The 23,340-nt window shown below is 37.8% G+C and overlaps 2 protein-coding genes across 4 annotated transcripts in view; one reads left to right on the top strand and one right to left on the bottom strand.

The window, feature by feature from the left end:
- Positions 1 to 345: 345 nt before the first annotated feature.
- LOC135470042 (uncharacterized) overlaps positions 346 to 23,340 on the bottom strand; it is a 46,862-nt gene continuing 23,867 nt past the window's right edge. The window contains exons 24-29 of the mRNA XM_064748750.1: positions 11,659 to 11,720; positions 10,103 to 10,495; positions 9,199 to 9,374; positions 7,264 to 7,528; positions 6,482 to 6,537; positions 346 to 4,461 (exon numbers count right to left, since the gene is read on the bottom strand). Of these exons, the coding sequence (XP_064604820.1) occupies positions 4,370 to 4,461; positions 6,482 to 6,537; positions 7,264 to 7,528; positions 9,199 to 9,374; positions 10,103 to 10,495; positions 11,659 to 11,720 (1,044 nt within the window). The 3' untranslated portion in view covers positions 346 to 4,369. The remainder of the gene's footprint in view (positions 4,462 to 6,481; positions 6,538 to 7,263; positions 7,529 to 9,198; positions 9,375 to 10,102; positions 10,496 to 11,658; positions 11,721 to 23,340) is intronic.
- LOC135470043 (serine/threonine-protein phosphatase 6 regulatory ankyrin repeat subunit A-like) lies at positions 16,157 to 22,982 on the top strand. Of its 3 annotated transcripts, none has more exons than XM_064748754.1 (2): positions 16,157 to 16,374; positions 20,620 to 22,982. In XM_064748754.1, the coding sequence occupies exon 2, from the start codon at positions 20,990 to 20,992 to the stop codon at positions 22,307 to 22,309; it is 1,320 nt and encodes a 439-aa protein (XP_064604824.1). In that variant the 5' UTR covers positions 16,157 to 16,374; positions 20,620 to 20,989; the 3' UTR covers positions 22,310 to 22,982. The 3 variants fall into 3 exon arrangements, with proteins under 3 accessions (XP_064604824.1, XP_064604821.1, XP_064604822.1); XM_064748751.1 differs by having other exon boundaries at positions 16,157 to 16,411; XM_064748752.1 differs by lacking the exon at positions 16,157 to 16,374 and adding an exon at positions 18,732 to 18,872.

Raw genomic sequence — 23,340 nt, 5'->3', positions numbered from 1 at the left:
TGCTGGCTGCGATTGCATAAGCAAAATATTCTTGAGTACAGCCTAAAACAAAAAAAAAAAAAAATTTAAAATCAGTTTTCATGCTGAAACTTAATTACGCCTACATGTTCCTGATTGGATAAAATCCTTCCCAACAAACCTCAAAATTTTTTTCTAAGTTCAACGGAACTCTCAGAACGAGAAACTTCAGTTAGATGAATGTTTGAACATTTTCATTTTTGAATACTAATTAAGGGTGATAACAATAATTAGAACAAACAGACAATAGCAATTTCAAGAAAAATATGTTTAATTTATTTGTTGCAATGCTGTAACAAGCAAGTTTATAAATGTATATTTACACTGTACAGAAGTAGAAAATCCAAAACAAATAAAAATATAGCAATAACAGGAGTCAACTGGAACAAAAGAAAAAGTCATTCTGCAGAAATAATGGACATCAGATAACTGAATATAAAATTTTGAGGCATATAGCACCGCAAAATTACATAAAATGATATTAATATCACAGTGTAACATTTTACCAGTAAAATAACTATAAATCATGAACAATACCCCTTACAGCGCATGCACCACTCTCTACGTTTGCTTTACATCACTGGGGTCATTGGGGTCAAGGTGATGACTCTGAAAGTGATGTCAGAAAACACAAAAAGTCTGTCTCACCCTTTGTTTGAAATAATACGTTATTATGGACATGCATTCCCTTAATCTAAAATATGCACAATATCATTCCAACTAACATCTGAGACAATTTTACTGATGAATACAGATTGAGCATTGCTGTGAGAGGATGCCAGAGGTGAGAACGAGACTAAACAAGCCTACATTGTGCGGGCTCCAAAGGTCAGGGTTGTCTGGTAGTGGCAGTGATGTAAAGCGAGTGCAGTGAGCAGCAGATGCACTCTAAAGGAGTATGATCATGAATGGGTATGCCGTTAGAAATACATGTATCACATCTGCAGTTAATCGCCTATAATTTCATGTAATTTTTCACCAAATCATCAACCTGCAGTGCGAATTGTAGTACAGAAAGGCGATTTGTTGGTGAAATATACTCAATGAAATTATAGGTGATTTAGTAGAGTATCACAGATAAATCAATCACATTTAGGTATCACAGTTTCAGATAAACACATCACATTAAGAGCCTCTTTTTTTTCTTTTTTCTTTCTGTGATATAATGTACACATACTCCAATGTTCCAATGTAAAATTCCAATGTAAAACACTGCCTATGACATCTTAATACTGCCCTTAATTTAACACATCTCACAACTACAACAGAGGGTATACAAGGTTTATACATCAATTTTAAATCACATTTAGAACACGAACAATACAACATACATGTACAACTAGATACATCTATATACTGGTTCATGAAACATTCCATTTCAGTAGAACTACTTGATATGGCATATACAATGTACAGGATCTACTTCTATACTTCTACATACATGTTCATGTATGTATACTACTATCTACTGATTCATAGAATGCCAAATGTCAACTGAACTACACAGTATGGGCTACATGTATATCATGTTCTACGTTGCCGATTACATGGTTCATGGAACGTCACATTTAGGCAGGACAACTTTGTATGATTTTATATATGTTCTCTGTACTATTTCACGAAAGTCAAGTTTCAAAAGAACAACATAGCATGGCTTTATACAGGATGTACATATATCATATTTATGTGAACTGGTTCATGGGCAGTCCCATTTCAAACAGAACTCCAGAAAAAGAACTTCACAGCATGGCTTTATATAGGATGTACATGTATATCATGTTCTCTTCACTGGTTCATGGAATGTCTCATTTCAACAGAGCTACACAGCATGCCTTTATACAGGATGTACACATGAGATATGATATACATGTATCATGTTCTATGTACTGGTTCATGGAATGTCTCTCATTTCAACAGAACTACTGCAGCTATTAACTGGTTCATGGTATGTCACATTTCAGCAGAACTACTCAGCTACATGTATCAAATGGTTCATGGTATGTCACATTTCAGCAGAACTACTCAGCTATTAACTGGTTCATTGTATACCACATTTCAACAGAACTACCCAGCTTTAAACTGGTTCATGGTATGTCACATTTCAGCAGAATTACTCAGCTTTAAACTGGTTCATGTTACATGTATGTCACATTTCAGCAGAAATATACAACATGGCTTTATACAGGATGTACATGTATAGTGAGATTTACAAACAGACTATCCAACATAACATATACAGAAAAGTCATTAATATTTAATGCATGTATTACAAATGAAAAAAAAATTCACATTTCCGATTCATTATTTCACAAAACAGTACCTCAAAATACTGAAAAATGTTTGACAAACAAATTCCAATACAAGTAACCTAATCAATGTTTTACAAGCTGATCATGTTAGCTTAAAGTTACCATATTTACACATCACACCTGGGGATCAGACAAAGATGTTTACAAAGCAGAAAAAAAAAACACTGCTATCGATAATCTATCTGGGTATCTGATAAAATAATATTCTCTTTGTAGATGCTACAAACAACAGATTCCAAGTTTCTTATATACAAGGACCTTTTAACACATAAAAGCCTTACAGACATAACGGCCACTACTGCTTTTGAACCATTTGAACTAGTGCGGACAAAGAGTACAATCAGTCTCAAGAAATAACCTTATTCTATCAGTCAGAGAGACAGGACATCTCAAAGATAATACTGTGTTTCCGATGAAAAGCCCTGGATTTTTTAATCAGTCAGACAGTCCAGCTCAAACATAATACTGTGCTTCCCATGCTGAGCTCAGGTAATCATGCAGACAGTACAGCTCAGAGATAATACTGTGTTTTCCATGCTGAGTTCAGGTAATCATGCAGACAGTACAGCTCAAAGGTGACAATGTGTTTCCCATGCTGAGCTCAGGTAATCAGACAGACAGTACAGCTCAAAGATAATACTGTGTTTTCCTTGAAGAGCTCAATGAATCAGTTAGACAATACAGCTCAAAGATAATACTGTGTTTTGCATGCTGAGTTCAGGTAATCAGACAGACAGTGCAGCTCAAATATAATACTGCGTTTCCAATCAAGAGCTCAGGTAATCAGACAGACAGTACAGCTCAAAGATAATACTGTGTTTTCCATGAAGAGCTCAATGAATCAGACAGTACAGCTCAAAGATAATAATGTGTTTTGCATGCTGAGTTCAGGTAATCCTGCAGACAGAACATCTCAAAGATAATGCTGTGTTTCCAATCAAAAGCTCAGGTAATCAGACAGACAGAACATCTCAAATATAATACTGTGTTTCCCATGCTGAGTTCAGATCATCAGAGAGACAGAACATCTCAAAGATAATACTGTGTTTCCCATAAAATGCCCTGGGTTTTTTTTCCATACTGAGTTCAGGTAATCTTGCAGGCAGAACATTTCAAACATAATACTGTGTTTCCCCTGCTGAGTTCAGGTAATCATGCAGACAGTGCAGCTCAAAGATAATACTGTGTTTTGCATGTTGAGTTCAGATCATCAGAGAGACAGAACATTTCAAAAGGTGACAATGTGTTTCCCATGCTGAGTTCAGGTAATCGGACAGTGCAGCTCAAATATAATACTGTGTTTCCCATGAAAAGCCCAGGCAATCAGTTAGACAGTACAGTTCAGAGATAATACTGTGTTTCCCATGCTGAGTTCAGGTAATCATGCTGACAGAACATCTCAAAGGTGATACTGTGTTTCCCATACTGAAGTTCTGGTAATCAGACAGACAGTACAGATCAAAATAATACTGTTCTTCCCAAGAAGAGACCAGGTAACCAGTTAGACAGTACAGCTCAAACATAATATTGTGTTTCACATGCTGAGTTGAGATCATCAGAGAGACAGAACATCTCAAACATAATATTGTGTTTCCCATGCTGAGTTCAGATAATCAGAGAGACAGAACATCTCACAGGTGATACTGTGTTTCCCACGCTGAGTTCAGGTAATCATGCAGACAGTACAGTTCAAACATAACACTGTGTTTCCCACACTAACTTCAGGTGGTCAGACAGACAGAACTGATGTAGATAATATTGTGTTCTTCGTGCTGAGTTCAGGTAATCAGACAAACAGACAGAACATCTCAAAGATAATACTCTGTTTCCCATGAAGACCTGAAGTATTCAGACAGACAGTAGAGATCAAAAATAATACTGTTCTTTCCATGAAGAGACCAGGTAACCAGTTAGACAGTACAGGTCAAACATAATACTGTGTTTCCCATGCTGAGTTCAGGCAATCAGACAGAGAGCACAGCTCATAAGATGCTGTGTTTTCCATGCTGAGCCCAGGTAATCAGACAGACAGACAGCACAGCTCAAAGATAATGCTGTGTTTCCCGTGCTGAACCCAGGTAATCAGACAGAGATGGTAGCTCTGGCAGTTGTAAAGAGTCTCTTGGGGATCCTTCTGCAAAAGAACAATAATCTAAATTAAACAAACAGAAACTTACGACATGAACAGAGTGACAATGTGTGTCAGAACGTGCCAAATAATAAGACTTTTCCATCTGTTGGCTACATAGGTTATTTATCAATTTAATTGGGGTTTAACGCCATACTCAAGAGAATTTGTGTCAAATGACAGCGGTGGAAACTGAAATGCCAGGGGTAAACCATCAGTCATCACCAGTTACATCTACCTGACTAATCTAATGACTTAAAGCTGCAACCAAACCAGACCAGCTGCAACCAAACCAGCAGGCCTCCAGGAAGAACACTACAGGTAAATAAGCCAGCATGAACAAAGATCCACAGTGCTGTTTCATGCTATATACAAAGTCGCTACTCCGAACATTTTTGGCAAAAAAAAAAAAAAAATCCATATTTGCTGATAACATCAAAGTTTCTGTATTTTCCCAAGAACAGTTCAAATTATTGCTTTTCAGTAAACATTAGACTCATACCTGAACTATCTAGAGTGCTATAATGATTCAAAAGTTTGAAAAAGTTATTACACACTTTAATTGTACAGTAACACATGCACAGACAAGGTCTGATGTTTTGTGAGATGCAACTATTAGGGCTATTCTAAAATAATAGCAAAAATTTAATTGGGTTTGTGCTGATTGATATTTTCCCAAACATATCTAGTGTAGCCTCTTTAATAAAATTTCATTAACATATCACAGCAGTGAGGATGAAAGACGTATGTGACCTGGCACAGGCCCGTACAGGCAAAGTGTTGGAACCTATACACAAATCCACGGATGTTAAGTCATTAACTTCATTCATTCATTCAATCAAAAGTCTAAAGAATTGCTTATTTATTCACTTATTTATTGGATTGGTGTTTAAGGCCATAAGGCCAAGAGTTTTTCACTTGTATGTAAGCAGTCAGGATTATTGGTGGAAGAAAGCTGAGGTCCTGGGGCCTCACGTTGCAGCACTACGCCAAGCGTAATTACCATGGCAACGTATCTCTTCGCTATATGTTGCCATGGAAAATACGCCATGCAACTGCTTAATAAAATAGGACCCAGGAGTAATGCACTGCCCTGGGATCACCAGGTACCTGAATAGCCTTCGAACTTAGGGCAACAGCCCAACAAGCATGCTATCGTTTTGATCAAGCCCCTTTTAATGTACACAAGCAATAATGCCAGCTCTTTAACCCTCTCAACCAGGGGGTACCAGAGATACTTAGGCTAAGAAACTATAATGGCTATATCAGATGGTACACGTAAGTGTAAGTACTGTATCTAGTTGATCCAATGAACAGCTTAGCATAATAAATAAGGAAAGCAACTCCATATGAAATTCATTTTGATGATCCCAATATTTCAACTTTAATTAAGTCATCCTCAGGGGAAGTGTGCCAAGTGACGTACTTTTTAGCCATATATACATGTATACAGTTTGCTCCCAGAAAAGCATAATTAATGCTTACGTCTAGTAACACAAGCCTTTTAATAAACATTTAAGGTGTGGTTTTAGTGTATACCTGTATATATAGGTAAAATGTGCCTTACTTGGCACAATTCTCCTGAGGATGACTTAATTAAAGTTGAAATACTGAGATCATCAAAATGAACTTGTCTGAAAGCACTTTGATTATTTATAATGTACTGTATTTCACGTAAAGTTTAGCATTCTTCAAGTGTACCTCGTTTCTCATTTTAGCCAATACATATGTAATTCTAGCAGCAATACTGAGTTTCTTTTTTCTTACAAGCTTAGACCATCTAATGAACAACATACTCATATCTTTACTTTTCCAAAATGCTGGCAAAGAAATGTAATATATTCCTTTCAACACTACTAATTTCTGTCCCAAATTTTAGAAGCATTAACGTATATATAAAGAACAAACGGAAAGAATGGACAAAGCACATAGTGCAAACACTGGATACAGTACACATACATGAATGCTGTATACTCTACACAGAGCCTTTCACATATACAAACTAAATGAACACTTATATACATACCTTGTAGAAAATCATTATGGGCCAGAGTTAATGGGATCCAAGCCGAATTATTATGCCTGGAAAATAAAAAAAAATTTACTGGTCAAAAATTCTTGAATGACAATTTAAACACTTGAACTGGATTGCCAGAGGCCTGGTCAAAAAATTTCACCTAGGTTTTATACCATTAGGTATAATGACTGTTTCCGTTTTCTATCAGCGCAACTTATGCACGCTTTTAATTTGATTTTGGACACAAAGCTACATCAGCTGTATTGGCAAGTGCCAGGGCTTCACAAAAAGTATAATTTCATCAGTCAACACAGAATAATGCTTCGGAGCATGCTTGAATCAACACCTTGAAAACATGCAAAAAGGTTGGAGAATTAAAGTAAAACATGTATATGTGTTACAACTCATAGATTCAATATTATTAAGAATTAAGGTTTTGTTAAAAAATCTTTTCTTTGTTGCAAGAATCTGGGATAGGTATGTATGCATACAGATTAATGTTTTGTTACATATTCTTGAGTATGGTGTGAAACACCAATCAAATAAATAAATAATGGTTGTTTATATTAGACTTAATAAAAAAGTTTAAATCTTATTATTCTAGATATAATACTGTACTTCCAAAAACCTTCCTTTGTTATGGCATTTTTTAAAGGAAATCTGAGACTAACGAAAGGAAATGGTATAAATTAAAAAAACATTAAAGATTTATTTACCTTCCTTATTTATTTAACCTTTCCACGCACAACATTACTAATGAATGAATTAAATAATAATTTCTGTAGCAATACCAGTCTCTGGATGTTTGTGGGGTTACAGGACAAGTTGTCTTGGAGTGGGGTCGAGATCTTCTGCTCCTTAACAACTCTTCCTTCCACCCAGGGGCATGACCAGACTTTGGTCTCTTGTCTTGCATCTCTTTGTACACATCCCGGCCATTTGCCAGCCAGTTGTCAGTCTTCAGCACATGAAACTGGCCTTGCTTGGTATCCTTTGGTTCAGGAGACAATGACCTGTACATGGCTGTTGAGGGACGTGAGAAGGCCTGTTGCGTTTCTGAAACAAAATGTGAGACTCCTTTCATAACTTTTGATTAATTTACATGTACTGTTCTTGTATGCCATTCTTTCACATGTTACTAGGCAGCACTGAATTACCTCCCTTGAGGTCCCTCTCCCATTTAAGAGGTGCACTTGTAGAAAGCTGTGGTTAGGTGGGACCTCAGAAAACGGCTAATGGCTAGTATCAAAGTTAAAGCGGCATAAGCCAGCTGAAGACCCGGCTTTATGACAGCTTTTACTTTTGTTCGGAAGTCCAGGATAAACATTAAACATTTTTTTAATCCTTTCCGAGGTAATTCAAAAATCCTGACCCTAATTAAATACAATAGACAGCTTTGGTGAACTCTGTGAAGTGTTATATATTCTACCTTTAAGCTAAAAAACAGTGACTTCAATTGAGATATCTCTACATATCTGTGACTGTCAAAAACTGATATCATGCATTTTTTTTTTTGACATACTGTTGTGTGGAAAATATTTGTGACTGTCATGATATATCCTCCATAGTGCATGCTTTAACAGACAAGGTCCCACTTCTCGTTGTTTCATGCTTGAGAACTAACCAAGCCATTGAGATATATCAGTGTCCCTTAACATAACACACAGTCCCATACATTGTGTTTGAGGGGGTGGGGTGGGGTGAGGGGGGTGTACAGGGGAGGGGAAGATGGGGGGAACCATCGCCCATCTTGAGCTGGGATTCGGTAAATGGCCTAAGTTTCGCCCTAGACCCAGATAGTGTATCCCATGATTCACTGCGTTGATTGTGGCTCTTACTGACTGGGTACAGCAGGAGAGGATCAGGGGTGGTCAGGGGATTACACTGACAGCTCAAGCATGCAAGAAACAAGCTCACGCTACACTTAGCAGTTAGTCTGTGCTCCTGCCACCAACAGTTCATGTCTTCCTCAGTTTTAATCATAATTATTTTAGTACATTCTCTTCGCAATAGGTTGACTGACGTGATGGTGTTGTGCGAACTCAGCCACGTTGTCCTTGTTATATAATACTGAATTAAGGCTACTTGACCCACATAACCTTAGTCCAATATTAGGTAATGTGCTGCCTATCACATTTGCCCCTGAGTGCAGTCTTGATGACGCTTCCACGTGATTACAGAAGTCTGCTTTATGTCCATGCAGACATAAAACCGTTTGAAACCACAACAATAGGATATGTGCTCGATGCAGTCATCGCACTGATTTTTAAACTGACTCCAAATTTAACACTAAAATAAATACTTTAAAAAGATACTCTGCCTTTCACATTACAATTCTAAACTTCCATGACTTTCAGACTAAAATATCAGTTTTTCAGGCTTTAAAATTCTCAAAATCCAAGACTTTCCAGTTTTCCATGACCCATATGAACTCTGCTATGAGAATATCCAAAATGATCATAAATTTTGGCCATGACTAATTTGCTCATTTTTCCTGATTCTGACAGTTACACTGATTTTAGAAAAGTGGTTTGAGGTTTGTTGGGAACATGGGATGATATTCTACTGGAAAGTTTCAGCACCAAAAATAATATTTTATGACAATTATTTGCCTCTAAAAATGCACTTTTGTGGGCAAAATTTTAAGTCCGTAAGGGTACATGGCTACATCTACATGTAAAAGAAGCCCAGAGTCAATTCTGTCTTGGCCCTAGTCAGGCACTTACGTGAGAGATGTACGGGTTGTCTCCACCGCGACGCTGGGGCACTTTTCCTCCTAATGTAAGACTTGTGTGGTAGGGAAGTTTGACAGCTCTGGTAACCCTTCGCTGGGTGAGCCACAACAAACTTGTAGGCCTCCACTGCACTATATGGTCGACTCTCCAGTACATTCACCATAACCCTGTATCAACAGCATATAGACATGTTACTTAAGCACGTTGGAGGTATTGATATTGGTTAGAGATACCAGAAATTTTGGTTTTGTCAAAGTCTGGAAGAGGACAACAATGCCCTGTATTTCAGTAACATCATATCAAAATAAACTACAGGGACTAGCCCAACCATTAAAAATGGTCTTCTTTTTCCCATTAATAACCCTTAGAGGTTGCTGTCTGAAACATCATAATTTCAAATTCAATCTGCAACAAGCTGTATTTGAGTCCATGATTGTAGCACTACTTTCCTAACTTTTAGGTATTTATTTGATTGGTGTTTTACGCCGTACTCAAGAATATTTCACTTATATGACAGCGGTCAGCATTACGGCGGGAGGAAACCGGACAGAACCCAAGGGAATCCTACAACCATCCGCGGGTTGCTGGCAGACCTGAGAGGAAGCCTGCCCATAACTTTCTTTGTGGATTTTCCCCATGTTACAACACATCAAAACAAGTCTTTGTGAAAGTTACCATCTGACTCAAAAAAATTTTACCTGCACAATTTGGCATACACTTGAAAATACCAATCACTGAAATGATTTTTGAAAGTCAGTTAAGATAATACAGATTTATGAAGATTTGCGAAAGTTGGCAAAAATAGTGGAAGTTTACTTCGTATCCCCCTCTCCCACCACCACCACCACTGTTTGCTAGGATCACAAATCAAATCATCATGAATTCATCAACTCACCTAGAATCCTGCCCGGGTAGGACAACAGACATGGGTCTGGACGAATACCTCTGGTCATGACAGCCTTCTGACTCCACCGCAGAGAAACTCTCATCTTTTGATGTGTTCAAACTCTCTGACTGCTCAACTCTAGGCAGGCTGATGGCAACTTGTTGAGGTCGAGGAGAAAAAACTCTTTCCTCATCAATAGTTCCACCAACTGTCTCCCTTCTCATGGCAGCCACTTTATTTTGAGTTCTTAATGAACGCAGTTCATCCAAATTGCTCTCAAGGCTAGAGCATGGATTTATAGCACAGTTTTCATCACTAAAATCTTTCGGTAAGGGATCTTTACTGATGGTGACAATCTCATCAAAGTCACTGAGGCATTCTTCTGGAGAGGGGCTTGGCAACCTGGTATGTGGAATGGAACAAAATTGTACAAGTTCAATATAAATGGAAAAGACCAAAAACTTATAACAAACTGCATATAACTGACACATTATTTGCAGTAAGAACACATTGATGAACTTTTGGTGCCATTACTCAATCAACACCAGAGGCCGATCGTACAAAGCTTGATTTCTGTCAAAATTTGAAATGTTATGAAAACCTGAGGCCATGAGATGTGTATTGTATTAAGGTTTTGGCTTAACCACGAGTTCGGGTGAACACAAGATATGCCCCACCAAATACACTTGCTTGAAATGTATGATAGAATACTAGCAGCATTGTGGTGAGTATAACGGGTGAGGGGAATATTCATGGGTGTTGATGACAGGTATGTGGTTACCATGACAACCACTCAAATGGACAAATGTATCCAATGATGAAAATGAAAACTCAATGCCAATAACAATTGTTGTTATAGCTCGGACACGAAATCATATCTATCTATATACAATAAGTAGTTTGATCTGGTAACCATGACAACCTCGAAAATGAACAAATGTGATTCGTGACACACTGTCGTGCATATGAAGATATCCACCAAAAATTAAAACTCTACCCAGAAAACAGTTGGAATTATAGCTTGGACATGAAATCATATCTATATATATAGTATATATCAGGAAAATGTGGTTACCACAGAAATGTACAAATGTGAGTTGCGATACATCGTCATTTGTTTACCTATGCATCCACCAAAAATTAAAACTCTGATTGGAAATCTGTTGGGAGTTGCAGCCCGGATACGAATACTGCAGGACAGATGGGCAAAATCACATTAACATAATAAGCAACGCCCAAGGGCAGGGGCATATAGAAATTGGCTTTGTGGAATCACTCTCAAGGGCTAAATTGTGGCTTTTTGTCTTAACTCAGCACTTGCCAAGAGAACCAAATTTCAACCCTTCACAAATAAATGATAAAATCAGATTGAAAATATGATTTTTAAGTCAAAACCAACTTTGTAGAATAGGCCCCTGGATATAACCAAAAATGCAAATAACAAATTTAAGTACAACCACAAGTGTGCAACAAAAAGGCAAAGTTAAGTTAAACTTCTGGGGGGTACAAAAACATAGAGACAAACTGAGATCTGCATATTTACATTCAGTAGTAATAACACTCACCTTGGATCTCTGTCTGTTTTAACATAAGCCTTATCTTCAGTATTTTGGGGGGCTGCCTTTACCTACAAGGAAGAAAGGCAAACTGTAACCCTTCTATTCTGCAGACCAACTGGTACAAACTATAATATTTCCTATAAAATCAGGAACATCAATAAACATCCACACATAAAACAAAAACTTAACCAATCCAGTGAAAAACTGGATTCACATATGGGTAACCCATGGGAAATGGGAAGCCTTGTTTTCTTGGGGGGCTTTTGTCGTTTTTCTTATGCCTAAATCAAGAAAAAATTCCCCGTATGCATCAAGTGAAGCTAAAGAGCTCTTGAAAGATTAATACTTTTTCATAGTTTACAAAGCCTATTTTACATGTATGCTTAATCTATCAAGTCTACAGGAAGGTGAGTTCATTGAAACGAGTATGCCTAAAATGTTTGCAATTATTTTCAAGCATTGGTAAGACCAACTGACTGATTTATTTTAATATTCATGAAGCAGAGACTGTTCTACCAAACATACAAATACCAGATTCATGGAAGCCACAAGTTTGAAATCATTTCATTGGACGCCTTTTTCATAGACATTTCAATAGTTTAGAACCTGTGGATAGTTGTGGGTTTCCCCTGGGCTCTGCAGTTTCCTACCACCTATAAGTGAAATATTCTTGAGGATAGAGTAAAACACCAATCAAATAAATAAATAAATCAATCTTTTGGACTGATAGCACATTATAAAAATCACCAATAATTTCTGATTAACTTTCCACCAACCAAGTGTTTAAGCTGAAGTGTCACCATGGTGTCCTTCAGTGCTTCTATAGTACAAGAGTAATGTTAATTTTTTTTATTTATTTATTTGATTGGCGTCAACTCAAGAATATTTCACTTATACGACAGCGGCCAGCATTATAGTGGGTGGAAACCGGGAAGAGCCCAGGGGGAAACCCAGGACCATCCACAGGTTGCTGGCAGACCTTCCCACATACAGCCGGAGAGGAAGCCAGCATGAGCTGGACTTGAACTCACAGCGACCGCATTGGTGAGAGACTCCTGGGTCATTACGCTGCACTAGCGCACTAACCAACTGAGCCACGGAGGCCCCGAGTGATTTTAATATGTACACCTCTAAAGGTTATTCAGTCCAAGCTTGCATGACGATATAAAACTTGCCACGGCAGAAAAGATATGCTGGATAAAAAAAAAACACTTAGGTGCCAGCATTTTCAAACACAATAATCCAGCCTAACAAACATAGGTCCAACTTCAAAGCAAAAAAATCCCCACATACTTTGATTTATAGCAGCCATAATTCGAAGATCACCATAATTGATCCATTTGACCTATTTCCACAACAATCTACTAGGAATCTGACGATTTACTGATAAAGCAGTGACAATTTGTTCCAGTTAAACACAGCCTAGAGAGTTTGCCACTTTATGAGCACCATGCTGGTGCAAAGTTGTTACAGGTTACACGAGTGCATTGATTTTCCTTACTGTTTATGTAGTGAACTTGTCAACTTTAACCTTAAAGATATATATGTCCCCTAATGTTTGCATGATATCATACCATACCACCACATGCACCTTGCATATTTCTCAACAACATACCTGTATCAAAAAATTAACCCAGCATGAGCACCATTTTTTAAGCTGTGGATGCTGGAAGTGAAATTATAGCATTTTGCCACCTTTAGTAAAGAGGCTATACCTGAGAATGTTAACAAACTTGAGTTTAATACGTTTAGCCGACTGACGCACTTTGAGAAAATGTCACCTTAGGTATCATGATTTTCACACAGTAATCGATTTTCTTAGTAGTTCCATTGAGACCCGAGATACAAAAGTTGGTGTATTTATTTATTTGATTGGGGTTTTATGCCGTACTCAAGAATAAAGTTAATGTATGCTCCATAATTAATGAGTATTACCATATAAGGAAGTATTGAAGGCTGTTCAGTAAGGTTTGTGCAAAAACAGATTCACTCCGATTGTGAAGGCAATGTGACGTCACGATGTTATAGAAAGATTGAACATACATACCCATTTTTAGAAAGTGCAGAAAAAGGTAGTTTTATAACCTAATTTACTTGCCTTTAAATCCTTATATTTAAGCCTTAGCATGCATAGCTACTTCATTAATTCCAGGTATATACAAGTTATAGTAGAGAAATTCTGGTTTTCATCTCTTTAAATACTCATTTGTTGTTCAGGACATGCAATATTCTACTTGAATGTAGGTGCAAAAATGAAACATCGAAAAATGCAATATTATCAAAATCACACAGAATGAAAATTACTAATAATGTTCTTCTTCCCCTGTATAACAAATGTACCTACAGGCAGTACACGGTGCACTTGTGTATATATGTAATTAGATCCAAAACAGAACCACAAAGTCATCTAAAGAAACCAAAGAACGGAAGAAACACCACAATACAGTACATGTATGTACAAATAAAACCAATTCTACAGGACAATGCTCAGTCAAGCTTTTTGTCTGTAATTTGATAACCTTTGCCTTGGTAGATTACCTGTGACAACAGTAATGAAGCCCTTCCACAGTTCAGTGGCTTCTATCGGGCAATTGGTTTAGTTTATGATCTGTGACACAACAACGAATTGATAACAATGAAGTCTAGACATCTATAATAACACAAGGGAATGTAGCTAGGTTATTTGTACAGAGATTCGAGAGGGTGTTGATACAAGTATGCTTTAAATGACCAAAAATTTCGTCCATGACTAACTTGCCCATTTTGCCTGATTCTCAGAATTCCATTTGTTTTTAGAAAGTTAAGGTTTGCTTGGAACATGGGATAATATTCTACTAGAAAAGTTTCAGCACCAAAAATGATATTTTGTGACATTTATTTGCCTCTAAAAATGCACTTTTGTGAGATAAATTTTAGGTCATTTAGTGTACACTCACTTGACTGTAGTATTAGTAGACACTATATGCGCATATAGTTGATTGATTATGTCAAACTACTGTTTATCAAACATTGCATACTCTTGTTTATGGCCAGTATGGGTAATTCTCAGACAGCCACATTTGTCACAACAGCAAAATTTTGATTGAGGAAATGAATGGGGTGGCATATTCAAAAGCACTCATTGTTAAAAGGGCTGTTCTCTTAACATCATATCCACCAAAAACATGGAATAAATGTACTTTTATATACATAACTAAAGACTTCACTGGCAACCTTCAACCAGTAGTGTGTTTTTTTATTTCTTTGTTGTTTAAGGCCATGCTCAAGAATTTTCCGTTTATACGATGACGGCCAGCAAAATAATTTTAAGATTGATACGTAGCCTAATTCTTGCTGTTTCAGCTCTGGTTTAACACTAGCGTTGTTATCAGCCACACGTCAAAGAGTGTCTTCTGGTTCAACATGGTCGGGCCACAGTATTTCTGAAATATTGTCAATGTGGCATTCTTCTAATTACTGGGACATCTTCTTTGCTCCTATCAGTCATGTACAGAAATACATGTAATTGTATCAGGGATACGCAGTTTTCTTTTCTCACATAGTTAGTACATCTTTAACAACATATACATATCTTTAAACCTGCGGATGGTCGTGGGTTTACCCCAGGCTCTGCCTGGTTTTCTCCCACCATAATGCTGGCGGCAGTCGTATAAGTGAAATATTCTTGAGTACGGCATGAAACACCAATCAAATAAATAAATAAATATACATATCTTTACATTCCATATAAGAAATGGAGAAAATTGTAACTGTTTGCTTTCCACACTGTACTAATATTCCTCCTAAAACTTAGAATAAGGGTAAAGAATGATCATTCATTCACAGGGTGCTGGGGGCCTTTCTAACTACAGTATGGTTACAGCTCACACTAGCTGTATCAGGCCCTTAGTCATTGAGGTCAGGTGTTCATATCCAGCCTTTGCGTAGCAAGGGTTTTTTGTTTGTCAGGTAGCTAGTAATTTGTTTTCCCTGATTTACTCCACCAATAAACCTGAATGCCATCATAAAAACACCAACAAAATGAATAAAAAAAAATCCACGGTTTCCTCCACTCAGAAGCAGCCGTACACGTGCAATACTGTTGAGTGCGCAAAAATAAATAAAGAGAATCGATAAGTCCATGATGTCAATCTAGTAAGCCTAAATCCTACATAAAACTACGTCTAATCAATCTTGATTGAGACGTTTATCCTATCCTCACAGTGAAAGCCATGATCCGTACTGATCAAATTTCCTCTCATTCCCATCACTACCAGGGCTAATCCATCAATACCGACATGGTAACACTACAAACACCCTCAAAATGCCACCGATACAACTTTCAACCTGCCAAGACAAACAAGCCCTAAACAACCCAGCTATTCAGGCAGGCTGTGCCGTCACACAATACAATAACAGACTAACTGAAGTGGTGCTCGGCAAAAAACACACCATTAAAGACCCAGGAGTAGACTTGGACAAACAAGGTTTTTTCATGCTTTATGATTCAAACGCTTTTATTTCGCATGGCCTTCTTTTATCTGAGCGCGCTAGTACAAAAGAGGTTGTGTGTTTGAGCAAGCTACTGAAAGGGGCTAACAGCTCCTAACTTCTACAGGTAGAAATCTCAGGTATTTCTTGTCAAGCACGCGGATGTGTATAAGCTTGTCACAGGTAGCGAGGGCCAGCCTAATCACTGGACACAGGACTAAGCTTTACCTGAACCTACAGACACACCTGCAGGTAACATAACGTTATCGTTTGAACTACAATAACACAGGTAATTTGAGGTTATTAGCAGTGATACGTTAAGACACTCTAATGCTACTGTCTTTCATACTTGTTCTTATTCAATTTTCTTCACTGATTCTGGGCCCACCAAGATTTATTCATTTATTTGATTAGTGTTTTACGCCGTACGCAAGAATATTTCACTTATACGACTACGGCCAGCATTATGGTGGGATGAAACCGGGCAGAGCCTGGAGGGAAACGCACGATCATCCTCAGGTTTAGCGACAAAGATGTATTACATGTACCGATACTGGCACATATAGGACAATGGTATGGTAATAGTGACGCACAAAATATCGTACAACAAATGTGCGATAAAAACATGTTGTACCCCGCTTTGTGAAACTGGGCCCAAATCACTTTTCTGGTCAGCCATCTTCTGGACTCAGTAGTTGTATTCTATATATTACCCAACAAATCAGAATGCTTACTAAGATAATGTGTACAGGATTATTATTAAACAGCAAGAAAATTCTTGACTGGAACAACATTATATTACAAACAACTTCTAAACAATCAAATCAAATTATCACATCAAATAAACCGATACACAGATTTTCTTCTTTCAAACATGTTTTCAACGAAAACACTTTTTTTTTCACTGATCAGTTCATTGTTCTTTAGCACATCATACTAAATAAATGCTCTTTTTTCAAAATTCATTTTGACAAATGATTGATTGATCTGTTTTAGCAGATCGTCCTCAACAAAGTTAATCAAATTGAAATACTGCATGACCAAGTTTTTTTTCCTGATTCTGAGAGTTCTACTGACCTTATATGAAGTGTTTTGAGGTTTGTTTGTAAAGTTTCAAGATAGTCTACTGGAAAAGTGTAACTTTCAGTATCAAAAATACTATTTTATGACATTTACATGCGTCTAAAATGCACGAAAACTCATGTCACTTAAAGTAATTACATATAGTTGTAATCACCATTACATACATGCAGGAAATTAAACAGCATTTCAACTAAGCACTAATGTATTGATTTCTTAAGAAATCTGTCGATGAAATTCCACTGTCAATCTAAGTGCAAATAAGGTGGTGGGAAGCACAGGCAGTGCAACCAGGTACAACAGGTGAAAAGACACTATTAACACTTAGGGACTACAACTAGTTAATCTGAGGTAGGAATACAGGTAAGAGCATGTGAGAACAAGATGTCCAAGGGACTTCAACATACACTCCAGAACTTGTCAACTGTCAAAGATTAGACAGTGAGATAAGTGTGTGGGGTGAAAGTCACAAAGAATGCTTTAGAAAACAGCGAGTCCCCTAACAACAGCCCTACAGGTGAATTATTCCCACTTTCTTGGTCTATGACAAGATGTGCTACGAAGACACTATCTGTGTGGATCTTTCAAATGCACTGAAGCCACGGACATGAAATTGCATGAAACTCTTGGCATGATTGTCTGTTGGATAATACACAAAATTTAACATTCTATGAGCATGTGGTAAAAATTCTTCATAAATGATGGTGACTAAATGTTTGTAGAGTGCAGTCATTGTTGATATCCACATGTTGAAGAGATGTAGGCCAGACATATTTTGAGGACGTATTTTAAATCTTCAATCATTCCACCACTAAAGCACTTGTTTCTTTGGAGTTTATGATTACATTTATTATGAAAAAGGCAATAAAAATAATTTGTTTGGGTCACTAAAAATGAAAGTAAAACTATGTAAATTAATTCTCTACACTCTCTAAAATACTGGCTGCAGGGGCGGTTGAAAAGATTGAAGAATTACCTTACATGTAGTCCTGTCAGAATTCTCACCAGATAGCTTTTTCATGAAGGTAATAAGAGTGAAGGGTGAAAAAGAGATTTCTTTCTTTCAGAAGTTTACATCATTTTCTTTCCTTTACATGCATATGAATGGAAACAATCATTTTTATTTTCAAGCCACTGCAGCAATACTATTTAGAGACAGTTTCTTGTCATGATGGATGCTTGTCCCTTTTCACTGTGACATCAATTCACTCAGTCATCCATTCATTCATTGTGACGTCGTCCATCTGAATGTCACAATAGTTTTCATGTAAAATATCTTTCACCTTCCTAGCCTCTTCTAATTGTGACTTCAGGTTCACAACAGCATAGTGTCACAATGATTCCAATGCTATTGTGACATAACTGGTTGGTGATGTCATCAATGAAGTAATTATGACATCACAATGGCGCCATGGTTACCATTTTACCCACATCACACCAGGATCAAGCTGTCCAGACATACTTCCTGCTCCCAGTCCTATTTTGTGCACAGCACACTTCTCATAAAAACTCATTTCAAACCTAATGAGTATACCAACACATCAGTAAAACTGTGCAAAAACTAGACACATGTAAGAAGCCTGAAGCTAATTTCAGAGCTCCACAATGTTACGACTTTTTCTTATATGCTTGTTTATCTGTTTGGACATGAGTGAGACTAGAGCTATGCCGTGAGTATACTGTGATCAACCCTTGGATATTCTAAAGGCATTATTCTGTGTAGACTGATAAAATTATGCTTTTTGTGAAGCTCCGAAATTTGACGATCCAATCAATGTAGTTTTGTCTCCAAAATTAAATTATTAACGTGAATAAATTGCACAACTGAGAGTTATTCTTTCATATTCAAAAATGTTGAGGAATAAGGGTGATGTCAAACTTTTTACTTCCAGGTAAAATTTAAAAGATACATACACAGAAAATGAAAATAACAAATTTTATGAAAATTTAAAATCAAGCAGTACTAAATCTACGCCTTGCATGATGATTTCAGTCATTATAATGGGCTTCCCTTTTCTACCTACTGCAATATCGACAAATCTGTCTATTCGAAATGGCCGTCAACTTAATGACAGGCCCTTTTGTCCAATTGTAGCCGCTTTTACCAAGCGGTTGCCGGAATTTGAACAATCAGGTGTGTCGGTGCAATAGTGGGTGGGATCCAATCTTTGGGATCTGTCTGTAGTTTTTAAAAAGCATGTTGTCTGTGTATTGAAGTGGTTCAGTCAAGTGAAGGGGCATAAACATTCTTTATTTTATATTTTACTTTACACTGTTTAAATTTTTTTTTGATCATGTACACATAAATTTATACATGAAAATATATAATGTACGATTTAACACGTTAAAATAATTTTTTTTTCCCCACACACAATCTTTCCACCAATGATGGGAGTATTCCTTCCTATCATGGATGCTTGAAGAATTAATATTTATAATAGCTGACGTCAATGACCATTAAGACCTAAATACCACTCAATTCCCTTCCCGGACACTCGAGACCCACCAATATGAATTATGGCCGTGCTATTGACAAAAACCAAGGCTGTGTTGTCAGAGGTACCCACCCTGACACACTGTACGTGTACAGGGTTAAATAGCTCACTGTTCAAAATCACTGAACCTCTGATCAATTTTGTCACAGGTGAAAAGCCAATCAATAACAAGTAAGGCCCTGTTTAAAAGGTACATACCTGATATGACAGTACACCTGTCATATTTACTATCAGCACGTTAAAGTAAACAGAGATTCCTAAGACACTTGGCCTCTGAGCAGACCTCAGAGTACTTTATGTGTGCCATTCTAGTTACAGGTTCATACGAAATGACAAATTATGAAGATCAACAGTGAGTGCACAATTGAACAGTGTAACATCAGATGTTTCATCATCAGAAAGGAGCATTAATAATGAAACAAAAATCCACCGATGACTATTCATGCTACATTACAATTACTATTACTAATTACTATTACTAATATTATATATTGTAATACATAGGACAATACAATTACTATTACTACATACACACGTGCACATGTTGACGTTCAGAGAAAATTCCGGCTATTCAGGACAGACTTTCTCAAAACGTACTATTCATTACTTTAATTATTCATTATGATAATTTATAACTGACAATTATTTGTTACTATTCCAGTTCTTTTCGTGACCTTGACAACCCTGCTTACAGTACTTTATTTTTTCACATTAAATAAAAATCCAATCATTATGCACTTGTACAATGTAATGTATAGCTAAATACATTTACATGTGAACGTCATATGACAGCTACACGAGTGACAGCCTATCAGCCTATCAAAAACCACTACAGCATTCCACAGCACTAGAGAAGGTCACTGGGCTGGTATACAGTCCCCAAGTGCCTAATCTATACCAAATCTAATCTCTCTTGTTACAGTTTCCTGCTGTCTATAAGGAGACCTACCATGTCCCACCTTGTCAGCTAAAGGGCACTTCACCTGGGGCCGGGATGAGAGTTTCGAGGGAGACAAAGTATTAAACAACCAGGGGAGAGGGAGACGCTTTAATAGGCTGATACACCACAGCTATAGTCAGTTTACCACCTGACTGATGTTGAGGAAATGTATCAGTAGATTAAATAGGCAGGTGTGAAGAACTTCTGATACTGGTACTTCAAATCCTGGCATCCTTATCATAATGATGATGCTACTGGCATCCGGATGACAACTGTCTGAGGGTAATGATAATGGGCATGAAATAATTCACGCAGTCAAGCAAGAGTGATATGTGTTGTGGTTACTAGCTGCATGGATTCAGAGTTGAAGGCAGAATTCCGAGCCAGGGAGTTGGCGAAGGTCGTGTGCATGGCCGATGAGGAAGAGGTTGCCCAGGTTCTGAGACAAGACGTCCCGGAAATGCGAGAGCTGTGCACGACGATAACACCCGACGGCTCAACACCACTCCACCTGTTGGCAGAGAGGCACAAACCAGAGGTTTTGGAAGTCTTGCTCAAGTCGGGAGTGGACGTGAATGCCAGGAACAATGATGGAGAAACTCCCCTAAGGCTTGCGTTGCTCCACAAGAACCTCCGCGGGGCAAAACTCCTCATTGACAGCGGGGCGGACATAAATGAGGTGATCTCCAAGAAGTCCGGGCAGACTCTGCTCCACAAGCTGGTTCTAGGCGACAGGATATGGGCCGTCAACCTGCTGCTGGAGAAAGGTGCTATGATGAACACGGTTGATAAACACGGCCGCACGCCGCTTCATCTGGCCATGGTCAAGAAGAACTCCAATACTGCCAAACTTCTGGTGGAAACGGGTGCTAATTTGAACATCTGTAATGAATCTCGGAAGACCGCACTGCATCTGGCCCTGCTGTACGAAAACACAGATTTGGCCAGGTTTTTGATAGTGCATGGTGCCGATGTGACAATCCGTGACAATGCACACATGACACCTCTGCACTTGGCTGTCCAGGGCAACCACTTTGAGCTCACCCAGCTCATTCTGCGCAGAAGCATTGCCAACATCAACTCCCGGGAAAAGATGATGGGCAGGACACCCCTCCATATAGCATGCTTGAACAAAAACGAGAAAATTACTAAACTGCTTTTGGAAAACGGTGCTGATGTCAACCTGACCACACATTTTCGCAAATCACCTTTGCATCTCGCAGCAAGTACAGGGTCTGCAGAAGCAGCCATTCTGCTGATACGCAACCGTGCCAACATCAACATGCTCTCTGCAGGAAACAGGACAGCGTTACACTGTGCCGTGGAGGCCGGCCACTTCCACATCACCATGTTCTTACTGCAGGCTGGTGCTAACATCAACCTTAAGGAACTTCATGGCTTCACGCCGCTTCATTTCGCCACTAAAATTGGCAGAGTAGATTGCATGAAGCTTCTCCTCAACAACGGTGCAGCAGTCAACAGCCAAGACAACAAACTGCAAACACCGTTGCACATTGCAGCAGAGCAAGGTGCATCTCAGTCCGTGGCATTCCTGGTACAGAACGGAGGGAATTTACGAATGCGGAACGAGGATGGTCGGTTGCCACTGGATTATGACAAATCAGAGGAGGTCACCGAATTCCTGATTAAAAAGGGGATTATTTCAATTTGAACATTCTCGTCATACTTACTTAGGGAGAAATCCTTGTCAATTAAACTTGTTAGGAACTATGAAACCCTGGTGCAAAGACAACTTTGGGAACAACTTGTTGCAAAAAATTCAATGAAATATAAAGTCAGCTGTGAAAGCGTCATGGAGTAAAGAGTAATTCAAGCTTACAGGAAACATGATCTGCTTACAGCTTTCAGACTAACAATAGCTGGTAAACAGCGAATAAGCTTTTATGACATGCGTAGTTACAGAGTCAGTTTGAGAGATCTCTGTCCCGGGTTTTTTTTTAGCAAATATTCTCATGTCTACTCCTGTTACATGTATATACATTTGATAATGTTAACTTCTCTGAAACATGTACCCCACCAAATCACATATAATAATACAATACAAAACAATATAAAGAATTCAAAAAATCAATCTACCTACCTTGTTTGTTTTATGAAATTCAAACCTTGGATTTTGTAAAGTTATCACACAAACTTTTTGACGTCTGTCATAGTCTGCACATATGTTAATCACATGTAGTTGATAAATGTTGATTTAAATCTAGAATATTCTGTTTTGAACAGAAAAGTATAGTAAAAACCTTGGTTTTAAATATTTTGACACATTGTTTCTTGAATATGGCATGAAGTTATATACCTGAACAGGTTCTACAAAACAAAGATTATGTTTTATGGGAAATAAAAAATGATATGACACAAACAAAAAATATAGGCATATTTTATATCTCTTGCGATAACTTTATGATAACTTACGATAACTTATGATAACTTTATGATAACTTACGATAACTTATGATAACTTTATGAAAATATTCTGCCAATGGTCATAAATTTGGCTCAGGTCTTATTCTATCACTGACAGGAGTAAAATTAACATCTACTTCAGTTCCGAAATTAAGTTTGAAACTACTTCAGTTATACTCACTTAACAGTGGTTATCAACTTTAAAACTCTTCAGGAGAGAACACCATGTTAAGGTATTTGTGCAAAAGCAATCACAGCTTTGTTTTCATATCGGTGATG

The sequence above is a fragment of the Liolophura sinensis genome, chromosome 7 (assembly GCF_032854445.1).
Source record: "Liolophura sinensis isolate JHLJ2023 chromosome 7, CUHK_Ljap_v2, whole genome shotgun sequence".
Lineage (NCBI taxonomy): Eukaryota > Metazoa > Mollusca > Polyplacophora > Chitonida > Chitonidae > Liolophura > Liolophura sinensis.
The sequence above is the reverse complement of the archived record's forward strand: the minus strand, read 5'-3'. Positions and strand labels throughout refer to the sequence as shown.